Source organism: Solanum dulcamara, chromosome 4 (genome assembly GCF_947179165.1).
Source record: "Solanum dulcamara chromosome 4, daSolDulc1.2, whole genome shotgun sequence".
NCBI lineage: Eukaryota > Viridiplantae > Streptophyta > Magnoliopsida > Solanales > Solanaceae > Solanum > Solanum dulcamara.
In genome coordinates, this window is record NC_077240.1 from 8,994,409 (window position 1) to 9,007,423 (window position 13,015).

At 31.7% G+C, this 13,015-nt stretch overlaps 2 protein-coding genes across 2 annotated transcripts; both read right to left on the reverse strand.

Moving 5' to 3' along the window:
* Window positions 1-1,752: 1,752 nt before the first annotated feature.
* LOC129886027 (vetispiradiene synthase 1-like) lies at window positions 1,753-4,814 on the reverse strand. The gene is made up of 6 exons (XM_055960537.1): window positions 4,589-4,814; window positions 3,819-4,468; window positions 3,512-3,730; window positions 3,213-3,351; window positions 2,867-3,112; window positions 1,753-2,757 (listed from the first exon to the last, which is right to left on the reverse strand). Exons 1-6 carry the CDS (start codon window positions 4,706-4,708, stop codon window positions 2,461-2,463), a joined length of 1,671 nt encoding a protein of 556 aa, XP_055816512.1. The 5' UTR covers window positions 4,709-4,814; the 3' UTR covers window positions 1,753-2,460.
* A 1,732-nt stretch (window positions 4,815-6,546) lies between these two features.
* Window positions 6,547-8,960, reverse strand: LOC129886028 (viridiflorene synthase-like). Its single transcript, XM_055960539.1, has 7 exons — window positions 8,785-8,960; window positions 8,413-8,689; window positions 7,949-8,321; window positions 7,640-7,858; window positions 7,406-7,544; window positions 7,018-7,263; window positions 6,547-6,904 (listed from the first exon to the last, which is right to left on the reverse strand). The coding sequence occupies exons 1-7, from the start codon at window positions 8,896-8,898 to the stop codon at window positions 6,608-6,610; spliced, it is 1,665 nt and encodes a 554-aa protein (XP_055816514.1). The 5' UTR covers window positions 8,899-8,960; the 3' UTR covers window positions 6,547-6,607.
* Between the last annotated feature and the right edge of the window lie 4,055 nt (window positions 8,961-13,015).

The following is a 13,015-nucleotide window of genomic DNA, read 5'->3' on the forward strand; positions in this document are numbered from 1 at the left end:
GCGTTACTGTCTATGTCGTTCCACTTGCTGTCATCAGTAAAGTTTGTGGGTCTGGCTTCAATTACATCTAAGCAATTGTCTTTTCTCAATATCACTCTTATTTTCATTTTCCACAAGATGAATATTTAAATTATGTTCTGATTTTGTATTTCTTTTTTTCATTTATATATTGTGATTAAAGTTTTAAGAAGGATATACCTAGGTTGTATTTTTTTTCTTCTTTGATTATTTTTTTGTGTTTTCTCTTTATTAGACTTCATAAGTTTAATTTTCTATAAATTTGTGATTTTCGTAAGTCTGTATTTTTATTTGGACTCAAATAAGCATTTGTGACTTTGCTGGAAGTTTGCTAACTACTGATCAAAGTTCAAAATTTACGATCAATTTCTTAAAAGAAATTAATTTCAAACATTAAAATACGCTCCTCATTTGGTGTTTCTTGTCACGCTTTTAAAGATTTATTTGTAATTGTGATATTTTATTACTCATTACACGTATGTTTTAATAGAATTTTAACAGGTCTAACAAATGCATAAAAATTTACATGGAATACACGTGCAATGCACATGTCCAGAAACTAGTACTAGTGAAAATCTCCAAAGTGTAAAATTGAATTACTAAAACGTTCCTAAAAATGGGACTATTTTACCCTTCTTCAATCAAACACCCCTTCAATTACCTGTCATTATTATACATTTATACTCATCAAATATCCCTGTATAATTCAATTTACTATATTTTTTAATCTCAACCCGTTTGCTTTACCTACAAAAAACCTCACTCCTCATAATATGATTGATTCTTCTCCCTTACCTATAAATATTAATTATTGCTATAACAAATAAGGGGAATGAAGAGTTGCAAGGTATAATAAAAGGTTTAGTTTTTTTCGATACAGTTGAAGCAAACAAACCAATTAAGAATTTCTTTTGTTAGCTTGACTGAGGGTGATGTATTTTTGTAGCAACTTTTAAAAGGGTACGTTATAGAAATTCATCAACACTATAAGAATAATTTTAAGTATTACAATTCAATCAATTTTACATATTTTTATTTTATAACTCAAACACGTCGTATAATAGTTATGTGATTTTTAAAAAACCAATAATATGAGGTCACGTGCAACACATATCCAAAAACTAGTATATATATAAAAAAAAATTGAAATTTTGTTGTTATTATTAGCATGATAGGCAACACAGTCCATTGTTGCATGATATGATAATGTTAACATCATCAGCTAACAGTGGATTGTCTGGTAAATGGATCAGCTAGACTGTCTGGTGCCCACAGCACAACGCGTCTCACCTATTTAATTTGCTCCTTGGTGACTTGAACTCAAAATCTTAGATTGAAGGTGAAGGGTGTTTTCAGAGACACATTGTAACGCAGATTAAAAATATTATTTGTATGAGCTGTAATTCTAATTTGAAGAGTATTAATTTAAACGAGCTTTTATCTAAAAGTAGCTTTTAATTTTTGGGCCAAACATTGTTATTGTACTACGAACTGAATCTGCAGTACAATGGGACTCAATTAAAACTTAGAAACAGAGAGGTCATATGTATGTACTCCTCAATTAGTGGTACTATCACTTGTACTATGACTATTTCTTCTTCGGGTCCTAACTCCATCATAAAGCAGCCATATTGCACTAACCTTTTGGCCATTGGAAATTTTCAAGAAAAGGCCTTTTCATTTGTACTCCAGATGGAAGGAATGTTTAAGCATTATTGGTGAAGGGAGACCCTATTGAGGTAAACTGTGGTGTGGAATATCAAAGGTGGAGAGGATAGACAGGGACGAGGCAGCGCATGAGATGTGCAATTTTACTAGTTGCCCATTCCATGCACAGCCTCTTCCCTGGCTCTCCTCCCCCGACAATCTCTCTTTTTCTCCATTTTTATTTCCTTGTTTATGAATATAATGTCCAAGAACTCAAAAAAAAAAGGAATTGCTAAAATTATGAAATGGTCAGTCAATAATATTTATTTTTTTGATGACATTTGTTTTGTTTGCTTTAGCGTATGCAGAATTTTGTACAATCAGTCTCGGTATAGTATCACAATTCGTCTTATAAGTAGTTTCATGATTGAGAATATGGTGATTATAATTTACTTCGTGTCAGTAATTGATACTTTGAATTTTTTTATTATTATTTGACATTTCATTTCCTTGTGGTTGAATTGCAACTGCTGAAGCGTATTCTTTCACACCATTTTCGGAATTGTCTAGCTAAAAGAAAGTAGGTACATTAAAAGAAGTAATAGAATTCAAATGTCAATGATGATTCAAGAAAATTGGAGGAGTTAACTTCACTGCACCATAACATGCATCGCCAGCAATTCCTACCCTAGCTAGCTACAGAGATACCAACAAGGCATCTGTCAAATGTAGATCAAATACTTATTTGAGGGGCCAGGAACAAAGTGCTCCCAAATGTACGCAACAATTGATGATTTAAATTTCAATTGAGTCCACTAACAAGGCAATAATGTGAGGTTTTAGTACTTTTTCAGGATGAGTGTATCCATCTTGATTGTGCTTGTAAGTGACATCAATAATGCGAGCAAGATTGAGAATACGAGTGAGAATCTGTGTAGAGACGGGAGTTGGTCGTAGAATTCCTTCATTTACATCCTTCCACGCTATCTCAGCCATTTCTTGAAATTTTTCCATTGCCTCTTCTGTTGATACACCATGATCTCTCATGTAGCACTCAATTCCAGTTGCAATCTGACCTCTACCCTTCTCAACCTGGATTGGAAATTAGAATGTGTGGTATAAGTATGAAATCATTTTTATCACTTCATGGTTGCAACTAGGTAAACATATAAAATCTAAGTTTATTTGATGCAATGTATACCTCGTAGGTGGCTATATCATCAATGACTCGACATAATGTCACATTGGCTTCAAGAATTTTAGGGTTCTTGGCCAACCATTCAAAATCTTCCTTGTTTGCAGACTTCATGCCCAAGTAGGATGTTGTCGTAAGCAAGTAATAAGTGCTAGTAGCTAATGCATTGCTAAGATACTCAGAGACTGGCGGCATATATCCTTCAATGAACCATTTTGCTTCGACAAAATAGTTTCTCACGATTTCTTTCATCTGCCAACAACAAGCCAAGACATTCAACCATCAATACATACACAATTGGTTGATAAATTGATTAATGATTAATTAACTTGGTATAAGTCAGGATTCATACTCTTTCTTTCGCGTAGTGAACAACATCAGATCTACCATCCTTTGACAACTCTGCTTCATAATTGTTGTAGAGATCTAAAAGTGCTTTGTAACTAATTTTCATGTAATCAGGGAGCCGATCAATTTGGCTAATATCCCACCTAATAAATGGAAAAAGAAATGAATTTGATAAGTTTATTAGTGTAACAAAACATACATCATAGGAAGAAGGAGAAACGTCTAGTGTTTGACCTATAATCTTTCCCCACCTTTATGCAATCATCTAATTAAATCATAAATTGTTCGAGAAGTAGTTCGTACCTCTGTATGGCATCAGTGTAGACCTCAAGTTCTTTTACAATGCCATAAGCATCAAACGTGTCATCTACTATTGAAATCATTGCTATAGTCTTAGCAAGCATGACACGAGCCTGAGAATACTGAGGTTCAGCATACACTCCCACCGTCCAAAAGTAGCATTCAACTGCTCTGTCCCTAGCATATGGAAGTGTTGTCACAAAATCCAAATCTTTCCACCACCTATAAAGTAAGTAACAGCATATTAGATTCTGAGAGTCACTATCAACAAATAATAGTAATATTTTTCATGTAAATTACATTAGCGTACCTAGATACTTCGCATAATTCTTGTTTGTGCAACATCTGAAGTAAATTGAAATCCATTTTTGCAAATCGAAGCAACACATCATTCTTAAATTCCTCCTCTTCGTAGATGGAGATGAAGTAGCGTGTCTCGACTCTTGGAATACTCTTATGGAGAGATTGCTCAAGGGCATGCGTCACTTGTTTACTCAGAGGTGACTTCAAATGTGGAGCTGCAGATTCAAGATGAGCAGTGGAAAATGAAAGTGCCTCTTCTAAGATGTCTTCTCCATGAGTCCTTACGTGTGAAGCTTCATATAAGTTCAAAATACCCTTGATGTCATTGCAAAGAAATTCCTTGAATTTGCCGTTTGCATCTTGGAATCTGCTAAAAAGTTCTGGAGAGATATTGTAACCATGTTGTCTCAGTAGTCGAAACAGAACGGATAAATTGCTTAAATCACTGTATTCATGACTCTCAAAGTTAGGATCTGCTTTGTAAATGTGATCCAACATGTCTTCTATTTGTTTCTCAAAATGGTAAGCTATGCCAAGGCGCTCAACAATATCTATCAAATTCAATTTATCAACCAATGTTGCTCCACACGCTGCTGACAACATACTCTTTGTTTGCTCTTTCAACGTTTCAATCTCCTGAGCATACTTTTCCGCAACCTATAAATTTATTCATTCAAATGAAAATGAATATATGCATTTTATTATTAAACAGGATAAATATTTGTCCTTTGAACTTACAACCAGATTATATATGTGAAAGACAAATTAATTAAATACCTGATTATCAAGGGAGAAAGAATGGAAACGATCACCCCAAAGACTTGGTGAGAAGTCAGCAACAGGACGAACAATCTCCTCCTCTTGGTAGTTACTCATCACTGCAGCAGCTGGGGCCATTTCTAGCTAGTACTCTTAGCTTGTGGAAATGCAGTGTTTTTTTTTTCCCACTTGTTAGGTGGTAGAGAAATTGAACAAGTGATGATGGAAATGGAAGAGAAGGAAATGAATATTTATAGTGAATGGTGAGAGTGTTTTGTCACAGCCATCAGTTTTTGACTATATAGTAGTTTTAAGCAAAAACTAAAAAATGTATAGAAGTTAAATAAATTCTATTTTACTAACTTTGTTTCCTTCTTTGGCGTCTGTTTAGTCCCATGTCCCATGTTCCCTAGGGTTTCTAGTGTCAATTCAAAAAACGACGTATAAAACATAAAATATTACTACTAGTAGTATGGGACATTGTATACTGTGCATTATTTTGTCTGTGGTCTTCTTCTTTTTTTCTTTTCTCATTATTGCACATATGTGAGGTCTCTTTTGATGGCACACAGAATATAAAATATTGGATTTCGTCGAGTGCAGAATGTAACAACTTTGAATTGAAAATCATGTCCCAAAAGAAAAATAAAGGAAGATATGCAATATTTGATTTTAACTTATTGAATTAAACATATATTATTTCTACAGTTCTTGATGGCTTAATTGAATGATAGAAGAAACATACATCATTTTTGCGCACTTATATTTCCGGTTCAAAGTTGAGTAATTCTACGCCATCCTATTTTATTAAGTTAATGTTGAATTTATACAAATTGAAATTGTAACTAATTCAGTGGAATAGACAAAATGCAATATTTTTATGCACACTTTTTTTTATTTCATAGTGTGCTTTTATTTGCCCGATTTGAACAGACTTGAAAATTGACAGTTTATTGAAGAATAGAAAAATCTCTCAAATGCATATAGTTTTATATATCGGCATATTCTTATGAACCATAAAATATAGAGTATTAAATTTCTCTGATCCTTTTGATTTATCATTTTATAAGCAACAAAAGAAAATAAATGGCCCTTCACAACTTTATAAAATTAAAATCATTAATTTATTTTTTAATTCCACCTTACTATCAAAACATTATTAGTTCGAGAAGATGAAGGATTTAGTCTAAAGTATTAAATATTATTTAATTGTTTTCTTATTAGGTGTGTCAAAATCTTAAATAATTTATAAATTCTCTTCTTTTTTTTCCGCCGGGAATGGACTGAGGTTGTAGGAAAATGCAGAGCGTTTATATCGATGATAACACTCTTTGATGGCATTCATTTGAACAATAATGCTGGGTTCAACTTCGTTCTTGGATTCACAATACATGCATGGGCTAAGCTTCCAAGGATTGATGTATCATTTACTTACCGTAATGGATTTGCGGAGTTAATTTGGAAGGAATAATAGGAAGTTGATCAATGAAGTTTTTTTTCGTGTCAAAATGAGAAATACTATAAACTTAACATAACGCATCAAAATTAGGAAGGAGAATAGTTAATAATAAAATTGTAGATATTTACAAGTAAAAGAATCAAAAATTCATATTTTAATTAGCTAAAGATTAATCGTGTTTAGTTAGATATCACAAAAACTAACATTAAAATTTATGAATAGCTAAAGGACTAAAAGTATTATGAACCCTTATCAGAAGTATATAAGATTTTATTAGATTTAAGTACTAGCTAGTGGATCACCTGCTTAGATAAAGCTTCTTCTTTTTTTTTTTCTTCATTCTTTCTCCTCATTGTTAGATAATCAATATATTTGCTTTGTTTAAAATCTTATAATTTAATTTAGCAAATAAAAGATAATCGAGGTAGGTACAAAAGAAGTGATATTATTCATATATCAATAATTAATGGTACAAAAAGTTTTAACAATACTAGTACATGAAACTTCACAATGCGGTTGCAAAATTGTAAAATTTAAGTGGCTTATATAGATGGAACAAAAAAGAATGACTCAATGGTTTAGATCTCAATGGAGTCCACCAGTAGCGCGATGATGTGAGGTTTTAGTACTTTTTCGGGATGAGTGTATCCATCTTGATTATGCTTGTAAGTGACATCTATAATACGAGCAAGATTGAGAATGCGAGTAAGAATTTCTGTTGAAACAGGTGTTGGTCGAAGAATTCCTTCATTTACATCCTTCCATGCTATCTCAGCCATCTCTTGGAATTTCTCCATTGCTACTTCAGTTGATACATCATAATCCCTCATATAACACTCAATTCCTGTTGCAATTTGGCCTCTACCCTTCTCAACCTGGAATGCCGGCAATTATAATTCATGTATAAGTATATGAAATCAATTTGTATGGAATTACTGCAACTCTTATAATTAAGATGATTTATGTAGTGTAATGCGATGTTAATTACCTCATACGTTGCTATGTCATCAACAACTCGGCATAACGTCACATTGGCTTCAAGAATTTTAGGGTTCGTAGCCAACCATTCGAAATCTTCTTTTGTAGCTGACTTCACTCCCAAATAGGATGTCGTAGTTAGCAAGTAATATGTGCTGGTAGCTAATGCGTTGCTAAGATACTCAGAAACAGGCGGCATATATCCCTCAATGAACCACTTTGCTTCGACAAAATAGTTTCTCACAATCTCCTTCATCTATTTAACAGAAAAACAAGACATTCAGCCATCAATATTCCCATAACAGATCTAAGTGTAATAAAGAAACATAAGGTAAATACAAGTGATTTTAGATAGAAATTAAAACATTCATGGATATATAGAAGTCAGTGAGACGTACTCTTTCTTTTGCGTAGTGGACAACATCGGATCTGCCATCCTTTGACAACTCCTTTTCATAATCATCATAGAGATCCAAAAGAGCCTTAAAACTGATTTTCATGTATTCTGGGAGTCGATCAATTTGACTCACATCCCACCTAATAAAAAAGAAAGAGATTTAATAAATTTCCCTTCTAAGAAACTAACCGTCCAATAATTAAATCCACAAACTGTTGCAGAGGCAAGTTCATACCTTTGTATGGCATCGGTGTAAACCTCGAGTTCTTTTACAATTCCATAAGCATCAAACGTATCATCTATTATCGAAATCATTGCTATAGTCTTAGCAAGCATGACGCGAGCCTGAGAATATTGAGGTTCAGCATACACACCCATGGTCCAAAAGTAACATTCCACTGCTCTATCCCTAGCATATGGAAGGGTTGTCACAAAATCCAAATCTTTCCACCACCTATAAAGTAAGTAACAACATATCAGATTCTGAGAAAATAGTATGAACAAATAATTTGTATTTTTAATTCAATTTAAAACAACAGTATACCTTGATACTTCACTGAGTTCGTGTTTGTGCAACATCTGGAGTAAGTTGTAATCCAATTTGGCAAATCGAAGCAACACATCATTCTTATATTCCTCCTCTTCGTAGATAGAGATGAAGTAGCGCGTCTCGACTCTTGGAATGCTCTTATGGAGAGATTGCTCAAGGGCATGTGTCACTTGTTTACTCAGAGGTGACTTCAAATGTGGAGCTGCAGACTCAAGATGAGCAGTGGAGAAAACAAGTGCCTCTTCCAAAATATCTTCTCCATGAGTCCTTACATGTGAAGCTTCGTATAAGTTCAATAAACCCCTGATGTCGTTGCTAAAAGATTCCTTGAACTTGCCGTTCGCATCTTGGAATCTGCTGAAAATTTCTGGATCATGAATAAGAGAAAAAGATAATTAGTTTTCTCGCAGAAATAAAAAAAAATTAAAAATGGTGCGGCATATATGTAATGGACCTACTTGGAGAGATATTGTAACCATGTTGTCTTAGGTTTCGAAATTGAAGGGATAAAGTGTTTAAATCATTGTATTCATGAGCCTCAAAGTTTGAATCTGCTTTGTAAATTTGATCCAACATGTCGTCTATTTGCTTCTCAAAATGATAAGCAATGCCAAGACGCTCAACAATGTCTATCAGATTCAATTTCTCAGCCAATGTTTTTCCAGAAGCAGCTGACAACATACTCCTTGTTTGTTCCTTCAAAGTCTCGATCTCTTGAGCATAGTTTTCAGCAACCTGTAAATTAAAGTTATTTGTAAGAAAATGTTCATTATTGGGAACAGTACTAATTAACCAAATAAGGGATAGTGAAGGAATTTATAATGAATTACCTGATTGTCAAGAGAGAATGAATGGAAACGATCACCCCAAAGACTTGGAGAGAAATTGGCAACAGGGCGAACGATCTCCTCTTCATTGTTAAGGAGGTGGCTAGCTAGGGCCATTATATTTCTTCAAAACTGGATCTAATTAGCTTGTGAAAAAACAGAGAGCCTTTTTTTTCTTTCTTTTGTTAGTTGGTGATAGGGAATTGAAGTAAACAAGTGTTGATGGAAATGAAAGAGAAGGAGTATTTAGTATTTATAGTGGTGCGAGCCTTAATAATTACTTCATTCTCTTGGGAAATTCTTTCTGCTGCATGCAGTCCATCCGGTTGCCTTACTTTGACTATATTAGTCTATATACTTAGCTGGTTGTCCCATGTCGGGGTTGGATCCCGAGTCAATTATAAGGTTAATTTTCATGTCAAAAACTATTTTCCTAAAAAATAGCCAAAAATAAAAGATATTTTCTAAAAAATATTTCCAATCACTAACCAAACTATAAAAAATATTTTCCGAAAAATAGTTGTCACTCACCAACCAACACATGAGAAAATTTGTTAGAAACCAACTTGTTTTAACATTTTACTTCGTACCAAACACAGCCTTAATGGAATTTTTTTCTCCAAAGCTGTTAGATGGGCATAGGCGCATAGCGGCATAGCCAATACAATAAATTAACTTATTGAATTAAACATATTATTTACAAAGTTCAAGATTGATGGCTTATCTGAATGAAAGAAGAAACATAAATTATTTGCAAGCATGTTTTTCCGTTCAAAGATGAATTATCTATGCCATCGTATTTTACTTGGCTAATGTTGATTTTTATGCGATGTAACTAATTCAATTATAAGAGATGATATGCAATATTGTATGAACAATTTTCTCCAAACATGCTTTAATTTTCTTCGTGATTATTAAAACTTTTTATTAAGATGATTCGATAAATTTAAAATTAATTGCTTTTAAATGTGTAATGTAACATTTTTTTGGAAACAAATTAATAAGAAAATAGTTTCAAACAAATTTAACCAAATGAAAGTAACTTTAGAAAATAAAGAAGTGAAATAAGTCTGACTCCATATTCAATCTGGCTCTCAATTTCTTCCCAGTTAGAATTTTATTTTTCAATTATAAGAGTGATTTTATAAAATAAAATTATAATACTGTTAAAATGCTTATTGTAATAGATATTTGAATCGAAATTGACATATATATAAACACACATTAATAAATACACTAGTATACGTATCCGCGCGATGCGCAGATTATTTTAAAAAACTATATTAATACATTGTAAGATATGTGAATTAAAGTAAAGAATCTATAAACACTTCTTAATTAAATAATATTTTGATACAGCAAAATCTTAAGACTAATGAAAACAAAATTAATGTTTAGGACTTCATAATATATGAAATAGAAGGACAATCTGCAAAGAACTTGATTTTATCGCACACAAAAGAAAAACAAATGATAGGTAAAAATTTACTAACAAATCATTTTTCTTCAAACTCCATCTTATAGATTGAATAGAATTCTAAGTATTTGCGATTGGATCACTCTTTCCACACCAACTTAATTGCATAACTTGTCTGCTTTCTCTGTCTAGACTCTTATGTTAGAAAGTTCAACCAATAAATTCATGTAATAATCAAAGCCTAAAATTGCATAATTTCAGAAAAATAAGTTTGAATAAATTTATTTGCTTTATCGACCTTTATGAAATAAAATTATAATACTGTTAGAATGCTTATTGTAACAGACATTTAAACCGAAATTGACATATATATAAACACACATTAATAAATATATTTTTTCACATCATTAATTTTAAATGTGATGACTAATCATATTATATCATCATCATATCATATCATCTATCTATCTATATTATTATAAAAGCACCAATATAAATATTGATGGACCAAAATATCCACTAAAAGTTGATTTACTTATTTTCCCTTTTAAGTTAAAATTTTCTCAATCTAAAAAATTACTAATAGGCATAAATATAATTTTATACTAGGACTAAACAAAACATATTTATATTAAGACTGAATTTATTGTAGGATACGTATTATCCTATTAATACTAGGAGCGTAACATTAAATCTATTTCAAGTAAATTATGAGTAGAAAATTTTTTCAACTTTAATAATATTGATCGATCAAAATATCCATTAAATATAGAACGACTTTTATACCCTTAAGGAGTAAATATTTAATATTTATAACTTTAATTAATTTCAAAGTCCTACATATTTGCATAATAATTAAATAACAATTATTTAAAAAAAATGATAATTTTTTCTATTGTAGAAAAATAGTAAATTGTAATTTTATCTATTATAGAGTTTTCACTAAAGAAAAAATTGTTCAATCAATAATTTGATGAGTCGAATCTCGATTCAGAAATCGAGGTAAGATCCTGGATGGGGTGTCAAGGTGGAATTTCGTGCCGGATGTTGGAGTCGGATTTCAGATCGAAAGTCGAGGTCGAGTCCCGGATCAAGTATCGGAGTAAATTTATAATAGGATAATTTGTAATCAAGTAGATAATTCGTAAGTAGTTTATGTTTTTTTTTATAAATAAAAAGTGAATTCATTTTGAAAAGAAATAAAATCTCTCTACTTTTCAATTTATTTAATTATATCTCTTGTTATTTTAATATATTATCACTGAGATATTTTTAAAAGATGTATGAATGAGGACAAGTCGGCAAATATATTTTGGAGGTGATTCTTTTCTCACGGCAGTCCCAGAACCGTTTTATTCATACGTCACAATTTGACTCATATTTATTACTCTATACTTTACTTGTTTTTCAAAATTTGACTTTTGGGTAAAAGTTAAAAGTTAACTTCTACTGGAAAAAATCTGCAAAATGCGATACCAGATGAACTTTATCAAAACATTTTTTTAACCAACATAGAAAAATTCTTTTCATGAAAAAGTAGTTTAAATGAGTACAACTTATTCGTTTATTCTATTCCAAACAATGAATTCGTTAAATATCAAAGTTCTGTTAGGATTAATGTTTCTTCCAATAAAAGTTTTTTGATGTTCAAAAGAAATAAATATTAATTAAAAATTTATTTTTTATTTAGTTTTTATGTTTTAGGTTCTTACATGTTTGTTTGTAACATTTATGAACCTATTAATAACCCTTTTTTAATGAAAATATGTTTACGTTCAAGAACTTTGTCATATAAATACTGTTGTTTTTCTTTGAAAAAATATCACTTAAAAAAAAACACTTTTCCTTGAAAACCATTTGAAAGACATTGATCAAAAGGTGAAATCACCGATCCGAGATCTCATCTTGGATATTAGGGTCGGGTGGGATCAGATCACGATTCGAAAGTCGAGTGTAGGGTCAAATTCCGGGAAGGAAGTCGGGTCCCGATCCGAGATTCGAATCGGGTCCTAGGTTGGAAGTTTTTGAAGTCGAGTCTTAGGTGTCGAGGTCGACTATTATTTTGTTTCTCCGCTTAATTAAAATATAATTAAATATTAATATTTTAATTAAATAATGCGAGAATTTGAAGTTCAACAATTACAGTTTAATTCTTTAGTTATGGCATTATACATTTCCTTAGTGATTATGTTTGAAATATTTTTTTCAACTCAAAGAAAGTTCGAAAATATGTGGATCATTTAAAATATGTTGTATACTAAGAACCTGTTTGGATGGACTTATTTTAAATAACTTATAAGTTGAAATCTGCTTATAAGTTTTTAAATTATAAGTTGGTGCAGCACAACTTTTTTTTTTGACTTATAAGTTGTTTCAACTTATAAGTTGCTTAAAATAAGTCCATCCAAACATATCCAATTATTTATTGGGCTTATTTTAAGCATAAAATGACTTTAAGTTAGTCAGCCAAATAATCAAAAAAACTGAAAACATTTCAACTTATAAGTAACTTATAAGCCAATCCAAATGAGCTCTAAATATTCTAGAATAAATACGCAACATACGTTTTGTCACGCCCCGAGAGGGTACCCTAGGCGTGGCCGGCACTCAGAAACCATCTCTGGCTTCCGAGAGAACCACTTGGTCTCATTACTCATTTGTTCATCAGCGGAAGACTTAATAATACTAATGTGGGCTTGTCATAATCAAAGGAAAAAATAGATAATTCTTAGAAGAAGTAGTTTCTAAGGAGAACTACTCCGATTACATCATCAAACTCTGTCTATGAAGCCTCTAATACTCTTAGATGGTGCCAAT